Source organism: Brachyistius frenatus, unplaced genomic scaffold (genome assembly GCF_029030835.1).
Source record: "Brachyistius frenatus isolate BFR_SWC_R1_liver_20210118 unplaced genomic scaffold, ASM2903083v1 Contig_48, whole genome shotgun sequence".
NCBI classification, from domain to species: Eukaryota; Metazoa; Chordata; class Actinopteri; family Embiotocidae; genus Brachyistius; species Brachyistius frenatus.
In genome coordinates, this window is record NW_027210647.1 from 1,859,191 (window position 1) to 1,884,385 (window position 25,195).

The 25,195-nt window shown below is 39.4% G+C and overlaps 1 protein-coding gene across 1 annotated transcript in view; it reads right to left on the reverse strand.

Annotated features, from left to right (window-relative positions):
• Positions 1–6,375, reverse strand: part of grik3 (glutamate ionotropic receptor kainate type subunit 3) — an 86,408-nt gene extending 80,033 nt beyond the window's left edge. The window contains exon 1 of the mRNA XM_069703836.1: positions 5,531–6,375. Within this exon, the coding sequence (XP_069559937.1) occupies positions 5,531–5,645 (115 nt within the window). The 5' untranslated portion in view covers positions 5,646–6,375. The remainder of the gene's footprint in view (positions 1–5,530) is intronic.
• Positions 6,376–25,195: the final 18,820 nt, after the last annotated feature.

Sequence of the window (25,195 nt, forward strand, 5' to 3'; positions counted from 1 at the left end):
AGCAATTTGCTCACATAATGATTCAGGATGTTCTTTAGCAACATTGTTGAAACATTTACTGGCAATGTGTCTTGAAGCAATGTTATGGTTAATCTGCATAATCCATAGATGTTACTATTACATCTGAACTACATTGTACTTGAAACTTTAAAACTGTGACAGTGTGCTGTGTGGATTATCCTTAATGCGAAAAGTGTGGAATGTTTTGTTGTTGTTGTCCAAATTCTACTCACAAGGATTCATAGGGAAGCAGAAATTGCAGAGTGGATACCTGAGAACCCAAGCATGTAAAAACCAAAACTATCAGCATGCATTATTGTACTGAAGAAAAATATGATGTTTTTTTGGGGGGGGTAATATGGCTAAACTGACCATTTAAAGCATCTGTTTCAACCGCAAAGTTTTAAAAAAATGAAATATTGTCTGCAAAATAACATCTAACAACAGCAAAGTGATTACCTCACTTTTTGAATGAAAACGATGAAATCTATAGCCATAAGGAACTCACCACTTTATTCATATCAATAGGCAAAAGCATATGCTTGCAGCAGACCTTTCACTGTGGAGCCCCCACTTTGTAGTACGATATGAAAACACCATCTGGTGTGCGAGCAGCGGCTAGGCTAAGCTAGTTGGGGCGCGATAGGGCCCTGCTGTGTCACAGGATTATTTTACTGGTTGGTAGATCCGCTCTATTAGCCCCTAGTGGCTTGGATTATTGGATGATCATTACTATGTGTGACTGAACATAGAGCTAAGTACCTGCACTTCCTTGACACAGGTGAGTCTTGTTAATGTTAGTTATCGGACACATTAGGAGCATGATGCATTTACGGCGCCGTGTCTTGGATTTTACACACACTTTTTATTTAATATATCCCGACTTGGACTCACATTGTATGTTTAATACATGTTGACTGTCTCCTGACTTAATTTATGAGCAGGGTCTGCGCTTCAGGAAAGACAGATTACGGCACGCCCGGAGCACGTAGTTGTTTGTGGAAATAGAATGTTCCTTTCTTCTGCGTCTAAAGAGGATCACAGATGAGTAGAGAAGATGGCACATTCAGAGACGTGTCCTCCGCTCAACAAAACGAACATCTGCCGTTTCTCATCAGTGAGATTGAAGCTAATGATGAGCCACGAGTGTGTTGACAGAGAGAATGGAATTGGATTGTGTACAAGAGGCCCAGCGAGACCAGACATATGTTTTAGAAAACGTTGTGGATGCAGTATCAGTGTGTGTGTGTGTGTGTGTGTGTGTGTGTGTGTGTGTGTGTGTGTGTGTGTGTGTGTGTGTGTGTGTGTGTGTGTGTGTGTGTGTGTGTGTGTGTCTGAGAGACTGAAAGAGCTAAGATACAGATGCTTGCGAGTTGAAGAGGCAGAAAATAGGCCTCTGCTATTTCTTTTGCAGTTCATTTATCCAGCCATGTTTATGCAAGTGGATGAAGGGGAGTATGTTAGCGCAGGTAAAACAACCGTTGTATTCCTCCCATTTCAATCCCTGCTTTCACTAACAGATAATGGAATTACACATCAAAGAAGCTTCTCTCTGTATCCAATTCTTCTGTGACCTCTACAAGCCTTTGTTCATATTCACCACAACAACTCCCCGGCCCCAAGCCTCCGCCAGCAGCCTTCTCCCTGCTTCCTCTCTCTCTCTCTCTTTCTGTCTAGGGAGACATTAAATTTAGATGACAATGAAATATTCATTTCCACTCAGCAACTGATGGCCATCTTAATCTGATAGAACTTTTGATGCGATGTCTCCTCATTGTTCTTTTCCATCAACAAACACTTTTTTTAATGCCTTCCCCTTCCCACTCTTCTCACTCAACCATACCATCCTCCCTTTGGGTAATTCTCAATACACGCGCCCCTTCGGATTTGACTTTGTTAAAAGTAGAATTGCAAAGCACCATTACAGCTTTTTGCGGTCTCTTGAAATATCTCTGAGTCTTTTCAGATGAGACATTTGCTCAAACCCCGGTGAGCAGGATCTCAGGGAGCATGCAAGTGGAGAGTGCACTCTCTATTGCTCGCCAGAAGAGTTAATCACATGAAAACTTCTCAGTCTCTCTTCGCTGCTGGTGGGGGGATGAGGACAAGCCACTGATGTGTCTTTGTGTTTGGAGGCTTCAACCAACAGCGCTGACCACAAACCTGATTTATCCCACTGGAACTTGTGAGTGGTCAAATAGCATACAGCTTCAAGGGCCCAACATTTGTCAGCTTACATTTAATGTTGGTTCTGTTTTACACACAATAATTAAATCTGAAGTGCTGCCTGCCTGAAGAATTTTCAGGGAAGCTAAATGAAAAATGCATGTGACCAGGTGTGTACAGGCAAAGCGAGTAGCTGAGGAAATGAAATCAACATTAAATCATGAGGGAGATTGATTAACTGGCACTGATTAAGTGCTTTAAGTATTAGGTAGATAAAGTAATTGAGTATTCAATAAATCCCTGTCAGGCAGTGAATAACCTCACTGAGAGAGAAAAGAGACAACAAATGATAAATTAGTTTCATCAATACACAGATGAATTAAACAACCTATAATAATCTGTCATTACTTCAGGCTTTGATGATACATTTATTATTATACAGGTATGCTATGAATATATTTTCATCTGAACAAATCTCCAACATGGGCAACCCGTGTGGAGAAGAAAGCAATGTATAAATTACAATAATATATAAAGTATAAAATGCAATAATAAATTGCAGACAGTACGCCGCTCACTGGTGTTACAGAATAAAGCAGAAAAAGCAACCATTATATTTCATGAAATCATTGGTGTACTCCTTTAATGTGTGTCTTTTTTCCACATTGGCAAAAATAAAAATTACATACAGACATCTTGAGAGAGAAAAAAAAATCACATTCTTGAGCACTTTTGTCTATTTTATGAAAAAAAAAAAAAAAAACATTATATCAACAGAAATGGTTCCTTTGAGATGAGAGGTTGCAAAACATGTCAGGAAAAGAGAAAATAATTATGAAAGGCAGGCAGAGGGAGACGAAAGTGATGCACAGCATGTAAGAGGACAAATACAGGAGGTGTAGTCTGTTATTCCCTCCAACAAATAGAAGCTGCTGAATGAGACGGAGCCACCATCTGGCCTCAACTTAGAGCAATGCACTGTAAAAGCACTAAAATCAATGGCAACAACTCTACCTTGGATACCCACCATTACCCAGATGGTGTACTTGGAGAACTGCAGGCCACCTAACCAAGCGCAGACACAGCACAGACAGAGAGCACCGCGCAAATACTACCGCCCACCTCGATGAATTTCACTGGTTCACTTGTGTTGGTAACCAGTGCTGAAGAGCGACATTAGCCACCATGCACTGACTACAAGAGAGCCCTCTGTTGGTTTTAGCAGGGGGGCTGTAACACAGAGCACCGGCACAGACTTCCACACCAAATACGAAAAAACACGAAACGGTGAAGGTCCAAATACACACCCACTCCAAAAAGCACTCACCCCTTGAACGAATCAGCAGACTGTGAGTACGACCAGAAAACTACAGTGTGTTTGCAATAATTTACACACGTTGTATATTTCCTACACACCCTCAATGAAATAATGTAAAGGCTATTTCATCGAATATTAGTATGTGTATTATGTTATTGTCACACAGGCAGATTTTTTTTAAAAAGGTGGACAAAATAAAATGAATAAACACATGGCCGTTATACGCAAACACTTAGTTTCATATGAAGACGTGGGCCTTTTGAATTGTTTGTTCTTTTGGCGTTGAGGTAAATTCAGCAACCTTCGCTTACATGTCCCTCATCTCGGCTTGTCAAAATACAATCTCGGGAACACAAAAAAAAAAAAACTGCTCCTGAACCGCGAGCAATGATAGATTCTATAAAAAGCAACAGTGCGAGTGCAGCACATTTCAGGGTAAATTTGTCTCAGCACTTTGACATTTTTAAAAACAAAGCCTGTCAAGTCTATTTCAGGTCTTTATTTGAGTTGCTGCAACAGTAAAAAAAAAAAAACCATTATAAGGGAAAAAATGGCCCTTTGACCAAACAATTTCAGTTGAGATCAGTCGACAGCGAGCTTTAGAATTTATGCAGTTTTTAAGACCACCGAAGCCTATATACAGCGATGTCAAAAGTCATAGCTCTTCAGAGAGCAGCAGTCAATCATTGATACATGCTGGGCCTGCCTGATGGCTGCATATGACGCTCAGTAGTAAACATTATTCCATACATTTTACAATTTATGCTTTGTGTTTTTATTGGCTTAAATTATATGCTTTTATTAAATACAGAGGAAGTCAACAGCGGTCACTCAAGGTTACTGTGCAGTAAAATGTAGCCACACTTCATCTTGTTAGAGTCTAATAAGTTTAATTCAAATGAATGTAGATTTTCTGGGACCACCCACATACCTTGCCAGGAATTATGAATTACAAACTCAGAGTGGGATGTTGATTTGCAGATATGTCATACAAAGAAGCAACTGATTTGGACAGGCCATTTGCAGCTGTTAGAGTACAGGATATGAAATATGCAATTTTGTAACATTCGTCCCACTTTCACTCATCATTTACATCGGGAAGACAAAAAGCTCCATGCTATTAAGATGCTTTCACTCTCTGCCTTTACTCCGGCTGTTGTAGTGGTATGTAAATGTGGGCCAATGCCATTTTGAGTAATTGTCCTGCATGGCACTCCGCCAAATGTCAAAAACGATTTGCCTCGTGACAAAAAAAACGTATTGATCTTCATTCTGATCCTGTCTCTTGGCCGTGCAAAATGTTTCATCGCCTCGCCAGCCTCCAAATGACAATTCCCACATTGTTCCTCTGTGAGTGATTAGAAAAAGACAAAGGCAGCACAAAACTGGCTTCTTCTCTTTGGCTCTCTCACAGCATACATACAAAAGTAACAAAGGTCTAACTGCACAGGGAAAGTCTGACCAACTGAGCTGTTTTTGTAAACTGGGATTATCTTGTCTGATAAATTAAAACTTTACTTATCCCCCTTGTGTAAATTAAAACATTTTTAAACTTTGGATGGAGCTGCTTTCTGGCTTCAAATCTGTGTTGTTGTTGTTTTTTTTGTTTTTTTTAATTTAACACACTATGCTTAAAAACTACTCCCAGAAGGCAGGGCAAGGAGCCTGAATTTCGCTGGTGACTCAACATAGTGCCTGTAGAAAATGAAACAGACAAAGCAGAGTCCATAGAGGTCACACTAACCCACATTATTCCATTGCATGGTCTCTAAGTGGAGAAGGCATCCTCAGTTTTATGTAATGGCGTGCTATAATGCACCATTCTCCTGTTGCTCACTGGAAACCCCTGGTTTAAATAAAAACGAAAATTCACACCAGACACGACTGAAACGAACGGTAATGAAAGAGACTGCCCATTACCCCACAACAAAAGTGCTGCCGCCGTAAAAACACAGATGAAGACTCGCGCTGAATAGGGAGCAACTTTCAAGGTTACAATACAAACGTGTGTGTGTGTGTGTGTAGATGTAAATGTGGACAACTTACCTATTCGAATAACATGAGGCATCCCGTAAGTGTATTGAATCCAAAAGAGACATACAATCAGCGATGTCCAGTATTCCCAAATCGCATTCCGGGGAGACTGCCAAGTATTTCGCATGGTTGTAAAGTCGCGGGATCCACTTTTTAAAATTCCAAAGACGATTTAGAATTGCTCATCAAAACTGAATTCGACGGAGCATATATGGATTTTGATGTCTGCAACAAATCTGCGCTCATTGTACTTGGTGCAACATTTTCCCAGGGTTTCTTTTTTTCTGTTTCTCACAAGTCTGAGAGCGACTCAATCGGGATGAAGCCCCTCAGTCCCTCACAGGCGGATCAGTGAAACACCTGCGAACGCAGGCTGCTACAATTAGCCTGCAGGAGTCTTTGTATCCCCTCCTGCCGACGATGCTATCTGTCTACTGGCAAGTACCGCGGCAACAGCCGAGCCGGACTCCTGCACCGCTGTTGAAAAGGAGAACTGCGCCTGCGGAACTTTGGGTCGCCTCGAACAATTCTGTCGTCCGAGAGACGAACAAAGAAAAAACGTTACACGATCAGTGCTGTGGAATTACAACACACTTCAGAGATTCAGAAATGCTTATTGCAGTTTAATCACTCCAGTCCTTCATTCCACTTTTGATCACAGCTCTGAACCCAGTGAAGAAAAACGCGCTCCGCGACGCTCCTCCAGTTGCGCACGGTGGTGATTCCACGAGGCTGGTTATTTAGGAAAGTCCGAATCCGCTCCAAAGGATCTCTGTTACACAGTGTTCATTTTACAAATCTCCCAGGTTGAGCTGGATGGAAAGGTAGTGCAGAGAGCTGTGCATATGCGTGCGTCTGACGACCCTCCTTCCACGGTGCCACTAGAGGCACGCGTCGTTACGCATAGTTGTCAACTGTGTCCAAGAAGTGTTTTATGGAGGTGAGAGGGATCCGAATAACCACCCGGTTCTCTACTTTTCCAAATGTTCTATACACTTGCATTATGAGCAATTCATTTATTCACAGTTTTATCATGAGATTTGGAGTTTGTTTTATTGTGTTATTGGGAATGTCAGGGATGCTGTTTTCATTATTTTCTGGAACCGACATAGAAATTGCATTATATTCCTTTGCTTCGAGCAAAAAAGAAGGACCCCCCCCCCCCCCCTCTCTCTCTCTCTCCAATTGTCTTCAGTACTGTAAATGGGATGAATTATTTGCATGAGGGAAATAAGTGTCAGCTGAGGGTTGGGCCATTGACAAAGCCGCCTTCTTATCGCTGCTATTTGGGACATTCTGTCTATGTCAGAGTACATTAATCCCCTGTAACTGCTTGGTGTCTATCTGGCTGCCCATTTTTCATTCCTTACAAAGAGCCGTCAAACATAAGCTGCAGGTTACATATACAATCACATAGAGAGAGTGTTACTCATGGCTGTCTCACAACTGGAGGAAGCAAAGTCGACTTCAATGTGTGGAATTGTGCTGCAGATGTCAGTAACTGTATTATATATTTTGTCTATAACAGGCAACTGGAATTAAGTTTAGAAAGATAACGGTAGACAGGTGAAGATGCAATTTTATTTAGATTTTTTTTTTAATGTTCCCTGGATCATTAATCATATTTTAGATCTAGAAATATACACACATAGATGAATAAATGTTTTATTTCCTGGGAAAATATAATCACATTTGACATAAAGTCGATTTTTTTTTTTTTTTTTTTTTTTTTTAGATCTTAAATTCTAATAAGATAAAACCACAAATTGGGTGTTTTTTTTTTTTGTTTTGTTTTTTTACATGAAAGATTTGCAGTTATTAAACATATTTTGAAAAATGCACTACCACATTTTTTTGTGCTTAATACAATGCTGTTGATGAGATAGTGCCGCGGCTCATTGGTTTTATTTTTCTGTTTGGAATGGGGGAGATGAATAAACTGTGCATCAGGGGGCATGCAAGCAAGAACAAGCCAGACTGACTGCCACTGCATATTCATGTCTCCCAGAGCAGATTTATCGCCTCTTGGCACAATGTAAGGACTATCAACGTGAGTTATGTGGCCCGGCTCTCGCATTATCGAGATTCATTGACTTGCTGCTCTTTCAAATACAAAATGTACACAGCTCTCGCAAACAAGACATTCTGGGTCTGTGGGTGCCCTCTATAGAGAGATGGCGGTCTGTGCTCTCAATCACCTGGGCTGATAACTGGAGGGAGTCAGGCCCAGGAGCAGCAGAGAGCCCTACTGTGACAGAGAGGAAGTGTGAAACATAAAATGGAGTGTCTCAGTAAATTTCCTAAATTTAAAATAGTTGTTGAAGCAAAGTGGATTTGGATCGTTTCTGTTTCTCACAGCAGCTGGTATTAAATCTTCATACAGCCATCAGTTTTGTCACCCCATCAATGTAAGAAGTGCCATATGTTACAATGCCTACCATCATGAGAAATATTAGAAATACACGCTGACAGTTAGTGAAAAGGTAATAAAGCCAGGAGGATTATTAGGAAAGGCCAGAGCAGTGTTGGTGTCTCCCACGTTGCACGGGGGGTAGTGGTTAAAAAAGTAGTCTGACCCTTTATCTAACTAAAGTACCTATGTAAAAATACTCTATTACTCCAAGAATTACGAAATATACTTATCAAGTTCAGCTTGTCTCTTCATTGGACCTGATAACAGCCCATTGAATTCCCCATGTAAATTAAAAGGAACTTTACTGAAGGTTGGAAACACATAGTTTAATAAACGGCACATACAGTGCATTGTATTTATTTAAGCTTATCCATAAATAGCATGTATGTCAGATAGATACAGTGTAGTTGAGTAGATTAGTATGATTGTTTTCTTTGAAAAGTAGTTGGTAACAACAGAAGAGTAATCCAGCAATTTATAGCCATGCTTATAGGTAAAGCAACTTCAGATCTTTGTAAGTACAATACACTTCTCAAGTAAATGTACTTAGTTACTTTCTACCACTGATGAAGTACAAAGCAAAAATACAACATTTTTATACTCAAATGTATTCACACTGATCCTCCAATTTTAAGCTGTCTTTCATTCCAGCATGACAACATTTATTAAAATACAGTTCAGAAAACTGCAGTGCCCCATCACTGAGTCTGCACAAAGACGCCTGCACACTTGGGCAAACAGTTTCATACTCTTTGTTTGAATAGATGTGCCTTTGAGATTTATAATGACAACAAAAACAAAAGAAAAACATTTTGTTCAGGGTTGTAACGTTTCCTTGCTTATATGATATCTGATGTGGCTGTTAAAGGCCACTGAAGCAAAAGAAAGAAAGTGTAAAAGTGACACTGAAGAACTCTGAGGTCTGATATAACAACCACTGTTAAAATAACTGCAGTCTCTACTTTGAGTAGCATAAATTTGAAAGTCGTAAGGTGACACTTTTTAAGCAGGTCACACATCCACATACAACAGCACAGTCAGCTCCATTTTTTCTTTGTGAAATGATTGCTGTTGCATTTACAACCGGCCAACGATCAATGCCTCGTCTGACAAGTTGGTCATAACTAATGGCTCAAGAAACATCGAGTCTCCATTGTAAAACTGGAGACACTGACAAGAGGTGTACTTATGTGACTACATTGATCAGCACATTCTGTTTATTTATGTAACAATTATTTTAAAAAGATTTTGAGAGAGGAGAAAAGACAATCAATTTCTACAGCGCCTTTCACTGCTCTGCTCGTACGCCTGTGATTGGCTGGAGAACATGTGCAATCCAAGATGTTAGATTGTTCATAATTATTTGGAAAAAATGCTGCTACTTCGATTGAGTCTTACAAATGAATCATGGTGAAACATTTTCACTATTGATTTTGCTTTTCTCCTCAGGAGAAACATAAAGAACTCTGCCACCAGACTGAATATAATGGAGAGGATCGAACATCTCCCCTCAACAATGGTCAATGGGAACTCATCTCTAAGTCTAATATTGTTAGAAATTAGATGCCTTTTAGAAGTTTTTTTGATGGGATTCACTATTTTCAAGGTGAAGATTCTGCTTTGTTAAAAGCATAGATGATTGTTTCATCAAAAGACCACACAACTTTTCAAACTATGAAGGAGTTTTATTGATATTTGAAGAAATGATCATGACAAATCAAAAATACGTTTGAAGGCATAAAAGCTTGATGTTTGGGAATGAATATTCCATATTCAGGTTTTCATTGTGTGCGGAAAGTACACTTGTGTAGTTTACTTCTTCCTTTTGTAAAGGCCTGTATCTATGTAGAATTAAAACATTTCAAAAAGCTTAGTTCAAAGTACCCGCTGTCTGCCACAGCTCAGAACAGCCTCATGAAAGAGGCTGCAATGTCGTAGAACTGCTGCATGTTTGTGTTGCTATGATGACAGGGTTTGTGGCAGCCCCATTACATCAGGTCTACAATGCCCATACAGCTTTTGTGGGCAGAACCAGATAATTAAAGGTTGATTTACCCTCCTCAACTGTTCTGGGGCAATATAGCTGCTCCGCTGACAGTCTGAACACTTGCCACAGCCTCACGCTCCTATGATTCAAGGCAATGTGCCATGTGCAGACAAGGTTATGAGGAATTGGCACAATTCTGCCGTTGATTGCAACGTTTACTGGGGCTCTAGAATGCTCTGGCTTGGAGTTAGAGACTGCTCAAGATGTATGTGCTGCTGCTGACGTATGTGGCGGTGGTGTGTTGGGGAGAGGGGAGACAATCACAACCCTGATCAGTCATCCAGACAGTCTGTGAGATGGGAAATGACTGCCAGCGGGATTCAGCCACTGGTTATAGATGAGAAAGGCACAAAGTAATAATAGATTCCTGACCAACCTGATTTATCAATTGAATTATTAGTGTTATCATCCTTATCATCCCCATCATCTATCTTCAATAAATACTGAATGCCAACTTAAAACGGCAAAGCAGTTTGTACACATGTGTATAGAAAAAAACTCAGAGCTCCATGACCTTTAAATCAACACCTCTATATTTAGGTGAATAGATCCTTCAGTAAAAATATGATAAATGTCATAGTTACAAAGGTGGTCATTATGTGAGACTGTCGCATCAAAATGAAGAAAAAATAATTCTCTTCCAACAACATAACCCAGAGTTGCTCAGTTTTGACGTGAATGGTGCTTGATGTTCAAGGAGGCCTTTAAGGTCAACGAGGCAAACTTGGGAATTAAAATCATACTTGAGCTCTTCTGTTGGAGAACCTATAGAGTGCAATCAAGGACTGATTAATTTTTCACAGAACCCCTTGTGATTATACTTGGCCCTCTGTGCTCTGTATGCATCAATGGTCCTGACCTACACTCAGGCTGTCATCAGAATGCAGTTTCGCATCAGGATGTTGTTTTGTCCCATGCTGAGGTCATATCATTTGCATAGTCATGTTTTGTAAATAATGGTTGCTTCGATTTTTTTTTTTCAGTGTTTCACCCGACAGCAGCATGCGGCTGTTTAACATGATATTTACATGCTCTCAGAAACTATGCAATATTTCTACACCATATTTCTGTCTACCTGATTGCAATGTACTCATAGGGCACTTCAAACTAAACACAATCACTGTATCGACTCAAGCTGCACAGTGTATTCAGCTCAGTCACACAGTTCTACTATAAAGTCTGCTTTTTCAAAAACGGTCACGTTCCGTTTTTGTAGATGTTGTCATATGTGTCTAAATTCAATGATGTTTATTACTGAGATCATAGTTAAAGGTAGTGTTGTTGTACTGAATTCTATTGAGAGTTGGTTCTAATTTTTTGTCCTTTCTATCTCTCAATATAATGCAGTCCAATACTACACCACCATTAACCATGACCTCAATGTGTGAACCATAAAGTTTGATTAACATGTGTATGACAGTGTCAAAAAGAGAACATTACAAGCATCATTAAAGTACACATTGGGGCAGAACAGTTGATTAAATTACACTTTTCTTTTTTTTTTTTTTTCTGAAGATATTTAAGTCTGATTTTGAGTCATATTTGACACATGGCAATGTGAAAGTACACTTTAATTTCTTTAGAATTTATAGCTGGTAATATTGGTACTAAATTCCAAAAGAAAAAGTTGTTTCCTTTATTAAAATTTTCATTAAAAATAGATTAATTGACTCAACGAAGGTCAAAATTATTCAAGTGACTGGTCATTTCAGCTGATGCCGGTCTTTGCTGTAATGTAAAAATGTATTGGACATGAGTGGGGTATGACTGTAACACTTTCCTGCTTCACCATAATCACTGATTTTTGTTGCTGAGAGGTGGACTGGTAACTGTGCTGATCTTACTGCACTGTATCAGCTTTAGAAGTTTAGTATATGCTTAAAAACATATGGCTAATTATGGGGTTTTTAATTTAGAGCTACAGAAAGGCCATCAGCATAGCACCCTTAATGTGTGTTTACTATCTCAAGAGAGTGCTTCAAAGTGAGGCAGAGTAAGAGCCTGGTATCATGACATGCGTTGCAAATGCTCCAGCAGCGAATACCCATAAGGCTTTGTTTGGGAGGTTATCTGCACACTATACTCAGTTCACTCGAGTAGCCTATCTATCAGTAACGGAAAGGGAGCAGCGGTGACAGCCTCTGTACGATTAGACGCTATGTCTGTTAATATTTCGCAGGCAGCTGAACAGGGCCAGCCTTTGTTGTTGTTTACACAGCATTTGCCCATCATTAGGCTTGGCAAGGCTGGCTGCCTACTCCTTTTATATTAATTAAAATGAATATACAGTAAAGACTGCACGTGTGGCTCCCAGCCAGAATTTTGAAGTAAGACTCAATTAACCTCAATGACCCTGTCTAACACAAACAATGAGACATTAATTATATGCAGCATCCAACCCAGACAAGCTTAGTGGCTTCAAAACTGCATTATAAATGGTTTGGAATGCATTTGCACCTTGTTTTCGTTTGCGTCTGCCAAATCAATGGCCTGTTAAAAAATCTGCAGCTACATAAAATAGGTATCATGAAAGTACAGGAGTTTGAGGTCATGCAAGCTCTGACAATCAGCAGTTTTCATTGATTTAGCATTAATGTCACATGTGACAGACATAGGCTTGTCACATATTTTGAGACAAGAGTGAACAGTGTTTCCTGTGCGGCATGTTCTCATGTGGCCAGAGAGTCCATCAGATTTGCTGCATCTGATGTCAACTGCCGTTTGCTTGTTTATTGTAACAGTTTGGCATTGGCAATCATGTCAAACAGGCGTGTGTGTGTGTGTGTGTGTGTGTGTGTGTGGGTGGGTGTGTGCGTGCGTGCGTGCGTGCGTGTGTGTGTGTGTGTGCACGCTGTGCAAATCTAAATCCTAATCTGACTCAGGCAAACTGTGAAAAAAAAAATGTCTCACCAATTTGAAACGTGTTTGAATTTGTGCACAATACAGTGATCTGCAGACTTTCATGTTATCACATTGGCAGTTATGAGTAATTGCACCCTGGAGCAGTCCCCTACCCCTGGACAACTTTTAATTATGTTACAAAGTGCACATGCTCTCCTGCATTAATGTCTCTGCTGGAGTCTTGAGCGATTACATTGCTGTTGTACTACCTTTCCTAAATTATGAAAACATGTTTATTAATCTTCTCAGATAAACTCACATCATGGTATTTGTTGATGTGAGTCAGGGATTTTACTTTGTGTTATGTATGATAAGGAATTTAAAAATAATGTGTGGTAAAACTGTGGCATGCTTGCAGAAGCTGAAAGGCAGCAGGGGGGCTGAAGTCTTTCTTTTGAAGAGAGAGAATAGCACAGATAGATTTCTGACAACATGAATGAATGAACCCACTGTAACATATTCCTTGGACACCTTGGATCATTTATGTCTTGTATGGCCCATGCTTGCAACATCTCTCCCTGTGGAGATGAATGTGTGTGTGTGCTGTCCATCATTGTAGCAGCAGATGAGTTTGAAGTGAAGCACATACCAACCAGCAGCATGTCATTCACAGTTTCATGTTGGGCAGGTTCCTCTTGTCACACTTGAGTCAAGAAACACGCTAAGGCGTGATTGCTTCACAAGGAGCTTTGACCAACACATCAAGGTCTAAAACATACAATCTATACCCTTTTTTTTTCTTTTTTTTTCTAAAAATTCATATCAGCAAACAGAAAGTAACATCTTATTTTTCATTCATTTATTTTTTTGTTGTACTTAAAAAAAAAAACGTAAGCATTAAAACAGTTTTATTATGCAGCCCACATTGTGAAACTTGAAGACACCATATTGTGTTCAATTAAAAATGTTGCAAAAAAAAGCTAAATTAGTTCAAAATTGTATCATCTACAGACCAGGGTGGTTAATATACAAAAATTTTAAAAAGTTTAAAAAAAAATGTGCTGTCTCTTCCCTTCCGATTATATTAATATTTTAAGTGATATGACACCAATTTTCCAAAGAGGATTAAAGAGACCTCAGGGATACCACGATGATAAAATCATGAAGGTGTAGTGAGTTTGAGATTCTGATGATAGGTCTAGAAATATGGCACTTTGTGTCACATTTACCACCAAGACATCATTCATAAAAATGTATTAGATATTTAAAAGTTGATGATTACAAAGCATGCTCTTGTTGCGGTATAAAACATCTATTTAATGCCTGGCTGATTATGACAGTATACATTAAGTGCACCTACTAGTAATCACTGAGTGGGTTAAGGAAAAAAAAAAAAAAAAAAAAAACTGTAATGAGCGACGGGGGTCATTTCGAAATGTGCTCTTTCAATCAATGTACACTGCACCGTGCTGGCTTAATCAAAGATCTTGTACATGGATAATCGCTACAAGTGAACCTTGCCTGGCTGACATTTGCATATATTGAGTTACAGGAGTCAGTCTCAATCACTCTATATCAGGTGGATCACTGCATGCGATGTTATCTGTGCGGAGCTGAAAACATCAAAAGCGCTTTTGTCAAATAGTTTTTCACATATCAGTGAGGTTACGGTTGACGTTGATTGTGCTTAATGGAGGGGCTGAAATGCAATTTATATCTATTACATAACTGCAGTGATTTTGGTAAAGGACACGCAGAAACTATCACTGCTTTACAGTATATAACTGAGCAGCCAGAACATTATTACCACTTGACTTATTTTGTGTATACGTCCTCTTGATGCCACCGAAGCAGCTCTGACCTGTGGAGGCATGGATTTCAAGTCTCGACTTCAATATCAGGTACCAATAGCAGCAGATCCTTTAAGTCCTGGAAGTTATGAGGTGGGACCATCATGGACTGGACTTGTTTTTCCAGCATATGCCACAGATGCTCGATTGCACTGAGATCTGGGGAATTTGAGGGCGAAGTCAACACCTTGACCTCTTAGTCATATTCATCAAACTATTCCTGAGCAGTGTGGCAGAATGCAGTATCCTGTTGACAGAGACCACTGGCATCAGTAAATACAGTTGCCATGAAGGGATGTACGTGGTTGCAACAATGTCTCGGTAGGAGGTGCATGTCAAAGTAACATTAATATGAATGCCAGGACCCAAGGTTTCCCAGCAGAACATTAACCAGAGTATCACACCACCTCTGCTGGGTTGTCTTCTTTCCTTAGTCCATCCTGCTGCCATCTAACAACACAGACACAATTGGCTGTCCAGATGATGTAAAAGAAAATGTAATTCATCAGTCCACAAGCTCACCTTTCATTGCTCCATGGTCCAGTTCTGATGCTAATTTGCCCACTGTATGTGCTTTTGTCTATGGACAGAGGTCACCATGGCTACTCGGACCAGTCCTCGGCTACGCAGCCCCATATGCATCAGACTGTGAAGTTGTGTGTTTTCTGACACCTTTCTATCATAGTCAATATCAAGGATTTCAGCAGAGTGTGCCACAGTATCTCTTCCTTTGCCCCCAATACACATCAGTGAGCCCTGGGCACCCATGACCCTTTTTCCCATTCACCGGTTGTCTTTCTTAGGACCACTTTTGGTAGGTACTAACCACTGCAATCCAAGAGCTACCATTTTGGAGATGTTCTGATCCACCCATTCAGCCATTACAATTTAGCCCTTGTCAAAGTACCTCAGATCCTCATGCTTGCCCCTTTTTTTCCAGATTCCAAAACATCGACTTCAAGAACTGACTGTTCACATTCTGTTTAATATATTCCAATCTGTGACAGGTGCCATTTTAATGAGATAATCACTGTTATTCACTTTACCTGTCATGGGATAATGTGCAAATATTTGAACAATCATTAATTGATAAGCCATTCATTAATGTTTTATGATCTGTAGGTCTGCTTTCCTGCAGGCTATTGCAGTAGTTCCTAACCTTGGTTTTGGGACTCCCAAAAGGGTTTAAAATATAAATCTATGCAGTTGCAAGATGATTGACAGGAGAAAAACACATTTCTCCCACACAGTTATGTTTATCTTTTCATGGCTTTTACTAATCCTAGTCTGTGGAGACATAATTGAGTTTTACTTGCCAGGAACAAGAGCAAGAACCAAAGATTGGCCATCCGGAGACACTGGTGACACGATGGTGGCACTAATGAACCGCTTTGTTTTTTCCAACCACAACTAAAGTCTCTGTTGAAAGAGCAGCGAATTAAAGATGTGTCTGCATGATAAATATGGACATGCACACTCCTAATCAGAAGACAGACACAGGAGTTGAATAAGCTTCATCAGTTCCAGTAAACTTTCTGACTTAAATCTGTGAACAGAAAAAAAAACTATATCCGTGCAAATTTAATTGGAGATAAAGTTTTAGCTGAATTTCAGGAGCAGGACCACGCCTCAACCACTCCCCCACTTCCAGCCACACTCCTATAAATATCCACCCACTCTAAACCTCGGCCTGTTCATGTTTTCCGCATCCCACCCTCCCTCCCTCTTGTTAAACCGTTTCACTTATTGTTATCATGTTTCATAGCCTTTATCCTTCCGTCCCACATGGAGATCTCAGGGATCTGCAAGGCCTGGGAGCCGCAGTGGATCCTCGACTAAGCCTTCCCCAAACCGCGAAACTCTCACCCTTGCTTAATCTCCCCCAATCAATGAAGGTTCGCCCTCGGCCGAGGCGGGGTCCCAGCTAGTGAAATAGCAGTTTTCCTGTGGGAGTTCTGCAATGATTTTTTTTTTTTTAAATAACAAAATAATGTCTTAACATTATTAAGACAGAAGGATAAAATCAGTAGATTTAAAATGAAAGTTCTGACTTGTATTTTTTTTATAATAATAATAATGATTAGCTCTGTGAATAAGGTTGACTTTATGAAGAGTAAATCAGCATATTTGCGATGAAAATTTTGACTTAAGTTTCTTTGATGAAGAAAGAAAGTAGGACCGCTAAAAATTGTTGAGTCTCTGTTGAATAACTCACTGAACATCTTATGTAGACTCATAGTAATAGCAGTTACAAATTAATAATACTGATATCAACAGAACTTTTACTGAATGACCTGATTTGGCATTCAGGATAATTTTTTACTTTGTATAGGAAAGAGCTTCCACTGATGCTCCTGCTGCAGAACTGGCCCTCATCAGCTTTTTTTTTTTTTTTTTTTTTTTAATGGCTCTGTTGTTAAGAAAATCTCTCTAAACATAGTTGTCATGAACCAGTACAAGTCTCTTGGGAATTAATTAACCTGTATTGTTCATGGTGACATCCTTTGAAGGCCCTGTGGGAAATTGTGCAACTGAGTGCTCCTCTTTCACTTGCATAATCAATAAGGGGTCGTGACCTGACAAGAGAATAAATATTATTTAAGTTGCTACGTAGTCCATGTAGTTTTATGAAGTCCAATAGCTCTTTCCTTTTGCATTTAATATCCTTTGAAGTGCCATAGCTACCGGTTTATTGCTATTGACAACCGAGAAGGCTGTACACCATGTAGTGATGTGGGTTTTTTTAAACATTTGTCACGCTCTCAAACATACATTTTACTGTCCTAATTAAATACAATATTTCCACTTCTCTACTGTCAGAGTAAAAGACCTATAAATAAGCATCTTCCAGTTTGTTAAATAAACCACAAACTACCAAGCTCAGGCTCCACCAGGGAGCAGCCTTAAAGATGGGAGCTTCAACTAAAAGACCAGCATTTAAGTGTTTCACCACTGGGAGGTTGCAAAGGTCTAATTAGCTACTGTGTGTGCTCTGTCAGTGATGGCAGACCTGTACAAGGCCATTCCTTCCACTGCCAAGTGATCTCCAGTATACTGTAGCTCCGTATTACATTGTCAAGCCCAACTGCTCCTGTTTCTTGTGTGCTGCTTGGCTCTCCCCATGGAAATGCTTCTGAGGAGAGGATACAGCAATTTTCTATGGACTACAAAGTGAAAAGTGAAAGGATTTGTATTTACCAGCCAGTGAGTGGCTAATGACAATACGATATGATGGAATTATGGGGATTAGAGGCCAGGGATTTATGTACAGTCAATGAAATTTCAATCAACACCTTAGTGCTACCTCAGTAAATTGAGAAACTTTGGGTGAAAGAGAAGAGTTGTATGCTCCGGGAAAGGGTAAATGAGTTGACAATGGGGGTTTTATATTATTTTACTCATGGGGTGCACCTGATGTTTCAGATTTTTTTCAGTATAACTATGTAAAGAAACAAGACAACAAGGGATACATCACCGTATGCTGAACATTAAGGTGGCCCATGGGGGCCTTTAAATGAAGTTCATTTGTTACTCTTAATCACAGGTGCAATCTCAAATGTCTCAGCAGAGCCTAAATAATGAAGAATGTATTTTATAATTATTATTTTTTTAAACAATAGAAACATACAGAAAACACTCAAAAGCTATAATAAGATTAATTAATGCATTTTTTTGATGGTTGGCATGATGCATGAACACAAACTGTTTCAATCATCAATCTCATCACTGAAACACCAAATTGAGAGCTGATGGAACAAACATGATTGTTTACTTTATAAGCACATCATTTGTCACACCATTACATTAACTTAAACTACATTTACAAACTTAACAGGAAGTTTAAGCATTTTGGTGGAGTTGGGTCAATTTTATTTGGACAAGAAAAACAGCAAGGTCATATTATGTATGATTGGATTTTGTATTACTTCATTCTATCACTTGTGTGTTTTACCAATAGTGGGGCAAAACATTTAATGTTTGTCCTGAAATTATTTGCGTTGCAAATTTCAAGATAATCTGACAATTAGAATATGAGCCATCTTCCGTGAAAGGTTTTCATTCAAACTTGGACATGGCAATAGTAGAAATTTGACCTTTATTTGAAAACCTTGGTCTGATGATTAATTTTTAGCCCAATGGGGTTGCACAGCGATTGATCCTCTGTGGACCATGAAAAGAAAATGTCATGTAAAGCAAGCAATTACTCACTTTAGCCCTTGCCGTGAAGGACTGTGAAAGTTCATGACAATCTGTCCAGATTTCTTGCTCTTAACTGTGGACAACAGACAGAGCAGCCCCAAAAACAACAAGACTGGTTGATTGTTTAACAGGGTTAAAATGACCAATGTTTATTATGGGGGCCTTCAGTGGCTATAATAATTATGACAGGAGCAAAGGAAAAAGTTGTATAGGTAGGACGGAGTATAAAAAGTGACAGTCCATGTAGGGGAAGGTCAGGGGTAGTTGAATGGATCAACCACAGGACTCTCATCCAAGAGAACATGGTTCATGTTCTGTGCGAAATCAAAAGTCAGAGTTGTGTTGTTTCAATATTCGTAGTAGATTTAACCTATAACATCTTATGTAATGTAACTTACATCATATAAACCAAACCATGATCTTTTCCAAAACTTAACCAAATATTTTTGGTGAATAAACCTAACCAAACTGTGACCAGTGCACAACGTCAATCATGTGTTTATTATTGTTGCTATGGTGATTAATGTTCATTATGCCTTTCGCTGGTACTTCCCAGCGTTAATGTTGTTTTGGCAAATTACGTCTTCTGTCATTTAGTTACCAGGGCATGTTGATGGTCTCTGAAAAGGCTCATTAATATAGTTTTTGGATTCATTGGTAACAGATCTATTCTGTAGTTTTGGTAAGAGGACAGTGAGATGGACTCACTGACATTGGCGTTTTTAGCCTTGTTGCCCTTCAAAACTCTTGTTGCTGGGTGCAAATATTGCATTCCACATGCACTACATTGTTTCATTTAGGTGCAGAGTAATTAATTATGAGGAGCCATTTTGACAGGCTCTGCTGACATGTCTGTGAACCCAGAAATCATCTACTGTGGACAGTAATCAAACACAGGTGCAGTAGCAGTAATTAACAGCGGGCTACTTGATAAACCACAAAATATATGATTTAATAATGTATAAATAGTTTTCTCTTTGCCTTTGTCTCTTTGTACTGTATGATGTTGTGTGGTCTGTTTGCCGGGTGCAATGATTGCATTTAACAGCGCAATCACACAAAAAGCAGCAGCACTTATTTTAGCACAGTGGGGAGAGACAACACTAAACATTTGTCTCTTCCAGCTATGTTATTCACCCTTAATTTCAGGAAGGATGGCACTGCTTTACCCAAACCACATCAGCCACTCTGTGGAGAGCAATAACATGACAATAACAGCATTTGGGAATGCACTCATCAAGGGGACTCTAAATGTATTATGCATAGTACACTTGATCTAAATCATCCACAGCCGAGGAAAGCCACCCATCCATATTTTTGGTGCTCACCCCAGCCAGGCTTGTAGTAATAATAGAGCAGTGAAGCCAAGATGGCCTTTTCTCTGTAATTAAGTAGTTTCAACCAAGTAGAAGCACAAAATATAAGTCACTTTGTGTATGTGGTTTCTTCTAGTTTATAGTTCAAAGATTTGTTGTCAATAATTCAGTTATTTGTATCAATGGAATCACATCGCTCTCAAAAACAAACCCCATCTCAACAACATTTCTAAATCACTTATTTCAACACTATCCATCAACGGAAAATGATGATTTGAATAAGGCCCGGCAACTAAAACACTTAAGATAGGAAAGTATCATGGTTGCAACCATTCTTTGGCATAAACAGCACACAAAATCCTGCACTGACACTGAATGTTGTTGTTGGATGTAAATTGTGCACAGCAAGTTTGTCCAATATGGACATCATTCCTAGAGATGCCAAGGTGGTCACATGCACATCTAATAGCACCCCCACAATCACACTGTGATTTTAAAAAGCTCTTTTGGATGGTCTTGACCTTAGTTTCAGACTTTACAGGAAGTAAGCCCAATCCAATGCTGCTTTGAACTGTTTGTTGGGGAATATCAAAAGCAACCACCTACGTGCAACAGAATTATTACATCATGTTTGTTTTAGAGGCTTTTGTGTTCTTTTCCAAGCTTTTAACCAGTAGGTAGCATACTGTATGGATTAGCCAGCAGTTCTGCTGTTAATCACCAGTGAAGTAAGCTCCTCGACTTATTCAGTCGACAACTGATGATTCAGCTTCAGGATTCAGTGTTTGTTCATGTTCTTAGCAGAATCAAGAGCTTTCTATGAAAATAAAGTCTCTCCAACGAGACATGATTCTGCTCTTAAAGCCCTTAAAGGAGCCGGTCAACCACAAAGTTTTTTTGTTTTTTTTTACCAGATGCTCCAGCTTCATAACAGTAGGTGGCTCATTTCAGTTTGGAGAAATAGTGGTTTGACTCCAAGGTCCTTTCAGATCACTGGAGTTCTTACGCTGTCATGGGGAAAGAGCATTGCGCCGACAGAGAAACCTAATTTCAACTGCCTCTATCCATGATCTATTTCTTATGGTCACTTCCCAAAACTTGTGTACACAGATGAGGGTCGGGTCAAAGACTACAGCTTTGTTGTCTGGAAACGTCTTTATATTTGCCATCACATTCTCACTCATAGCCTGCATGACTTCAACCTGCAGTGGAATACGATGGAATAAATTGTCTGGAAAAGAGGCTTTTTTTTGTTTTGTTTTTTTACGCAACTCACAACTTGAATGATTTTTACAACGGTTGACTCGGAGTAGCACATCAATTGTGACAACGTTATGGTCCAGCCGCGCATGTAATTGAAACAATCGATTGCAATTTTATAAACACAAATGTGCATAAAGCACAGAACCGGTAAAGTGAGCTTCTGTTGGTTGAGTGATCAGAACTGTATGCCTATCAATCTCTCCGTCTCCCCCTTAGGCTTGTTTATTGTTTTCCCATTGAATGCTGGATAGGGAGGCATTGCACAGGTCTTCTATCATTTCAAGGAGAGGCAGTTTCTGAGCTCTGTCCAAGGATCGGTTATCTCACTTCAACAGAACAAAATGTATTTTTTATTAAAGGTTGAAAATGTTTCCTCAAATTTAAATTAATTTAACCATAAGTTCTCTTTAGCAGCAACAAAATACCCAGGTTGTGTTAATTGACAGTTTTCTAAACCCCACCTCCAAGCAGTGAGCTTGGCAACAGTAACTAGGAACCTCAGTCAAACTTGGAGCATATGTTCTATCTACCTACCTACCTACCTACCTATCTATCTATCTATCTATCTATCTATCTATCTATCTATCTATCTATCTATCTATCTATCTATCTATCTATCTATCTATCTATCTATCTATCTATCTATCTATCTATCTATCTATCTATCTATCTATCTATCTATCTATCTATCTATCTATCTATCTATCTATCTATCTATCTATTGCATGCTAAATCTGTTTCCCTCTCTCTTTGTCTCTCTGTCTCTCTTTCTCACTCTGCATCTCCTGAAGTGAGATTAGATGGGAATAGGTAATGAGAACATTTCATGCCAGAAGCATTAGTAACAATGATAATTAATGCCCATTGTCTTTTGGATCAGCTAAATATTAGGCATGAGGCAGAATTATCTCCCTGTATCAAATCACATTAATCAACATTTGGGGCCACCTGCTAATCACGCTAATATGCTCTCTATACTGAAAATTAGAAAAAAGAAAAAAAAGAAAAAGAAGGGGGGGGGGGGGCTGCGTGAATGCAGAAGGAACTCCTGAAATCAGATACGGCGTTCAGCATTTAGATTTCACAAGTGTGTGAAAAACTGATTTCTGAGAGGATTTGTCAAACAAAGAATATTTCAATAACAAATGGAGCAGTGTCAACAATCAATTCCCATTAATCAAGTGTGTTTTACTGTGTTCAATAGTATATTTGATTTGTTTAAAGGGAAAATCCATCTAAGAATCCATTAACTGTAACACTGTTTAAAATGTTTTACCTCGTATTAACCGTCCAGTCTTTTTGTCTGGTTGTGGATAACTGGTCAACAATACACCATGTGATGTCACTAAGATATTTTAGTGTAGCTACATTTGATTCTAATAGAATAAAAAACCTCAGCTGTGCAAAACTAAATGTAAACATCGGGTGGTTTTGTTGTGTGAACCGGAGACTCAGATATCAAGAGCTTCCTTCTTGAAGTACTTTGTTGCCTCCATTTTCAGCAATCATATCAAAAGAAATCCATTAGATGAAAGAGAGGTTTTTGAGTAATGGGTGAAGCTGACCTTTTTGTGACCTGAAAATTTCACGCTTTTTTACTTTTACTATTTTGCTACAGCTCTTTTCAAACACACGGATTGAATGAAAGTTCAGGTGTCTTCTCTGGGTATGTTGGAAGTCACTCTGGGATGTATATTGTATAAAATAAACATCACAGGAGGTAGGTTGAGAGAACGTGGGCACAGGAAGGATAAATTACCTGTCACAAAATAATGCCCTGAAAAAACACTTGTAATCTACCTTTTAGGTGTTTTTTTTTGTAGACGATAGAGTTGTGTTTTTTTTCTGCATTGTTTGAACTGCTGCCTCCTCTCTGCCAGCGGAAATCCTCCCACTGAATTCTACTTTAAAGTTTTTGTCAGCTCTCATATGCATGATGAAAACCACACCTGCCTCAATCCTGCACAATGTGGTGTAACTGAAACAGCTCAAGTTCAGGCCAAATCATTGCTTTGCCCCAGAACCCTACTTTAAAAAGCCACAAATCAGCCAGAGAACACTCAGCTATGAATGGCTGGATTAACAGTACATTTATTCAGTTGGTATGACAGCATGTTATCAAGGAATTGGAGGAGAAATTGATATGTGATAGATTTACTGTAGATAACAATATTTTCCAGAGTGGACTCATCTCCTTCCTGTCTCCGCAAGGACTGCGTGTTCGGTTGTGGGTCACTTTGGAATTTAAATCAGATTATCTGAGTCAGGGTGGCTAAGGACAATGTCTGCAGAAGTTATTGGTGATGTGGGACTAATCATAGAGGTTTTGGTGGAACAGCAGTCTTATTTTGAACTCATTGATTTTTTTTTTTTTGACTGCCACTGGCAATGTTAGATAAGTACCCCCCACAATGGCACACTCATTCAAAATCTAATCTCTGTAATACTTTTAGATATTTTGGGGTAACTTCAGACCTCGGTTGCCTTAGTTGCACAGTTTGCCTTAGTTGCACAGTGACTGTGTTTTATTGCCAGTTCAATTTACATGTCATGCATCGGTAAAAATTTTGACAAGTATAAAAATTGCACAGCTATGTAAAACCTCAGGCTCACTGCGGAAAGCGTTGCGAGGAGCACTTATAATTCCTCTTACTGATCCTCACCTTTCCTTTTTTTTTTGATCACTTCACACATACAGTGGTGCATCACGACCAATGCCTACTCCCGAGCCTCTGCTGCCTTTCTTCCCTCTTTTTCTGTATGTGATTTCTGGGAAATTCCAAGCAAATGCCCCTGTAAGATTCAACCATCACGCTATCCTCCCTCGAGCCCCCCTTTGCTTTCACATGAATGGAAAATGTGAAACCACTGGCTCCTGGCTGTCTTCAAAGTGCAGCTTACCAGAATTCCACCATTTCTACAGAAAAATCAGCAAGGAGATTAGCATATGTGTTTGCTATTCCATTTTGCCATGCGATTTGGATAGACATTCATATCCTCCTCAAGATTATTTGTAACTGTTGTGATCCCCTTCCCTTTGTGATAATTCCAGCACCATCATCAGGTCAAAATTTCAGTGTGTCCGGTACATGGTTTCCAACCAAATACCTTCAAACCTCTTGACATTGCGACCAGCGTTTTGTGTGTTTAGTGTATTACCAAATCTCAGCATGTTATCACAGATGATGAACATGGTCAACATTGCTTCCTGAAATTCAGCATATTAACATTGTCACTAGTGCCACACTAGATGCCTGTTTGCACAGGCAGAATTTCTTAGGTGAAACATCAGTGATGTTCAATAGCTTCAAAGATTCACTCCCTGCACATAAAAATAGTAAGAGCAAATTAGCCAGGATCAATAATTCAGCAGGTTGTGGACTGCGGGACAGACTACAAAATGCTTTATGACAGTGCTTCAATGTTCCTGCGTGAGCTGAACACGGTCAGAGGTTTCCTCATCTGCCCAGCCTCATCTCGCTCACTTGCCTTGCTTCTGTCGAGGTCATTAAGTGTGGTGAAACAATCACTGCCATATCAGGAATCATCTTGTGATTACTGTAATGCTAATCAACCAGAAATCACCTTAAGAGCCTGTCAGGCCCTTGATGGAGCGTTGTGGGAGCCACTGTTCTCATCAATGTGACCATACAGCTGACAGAAGTCTCAACCTGTTACAGGCCCTCATTTGAACTCCCTCCAGCAAGAATATGCTGACTGAGATATTCATCCTCCAGCTATTGTTCC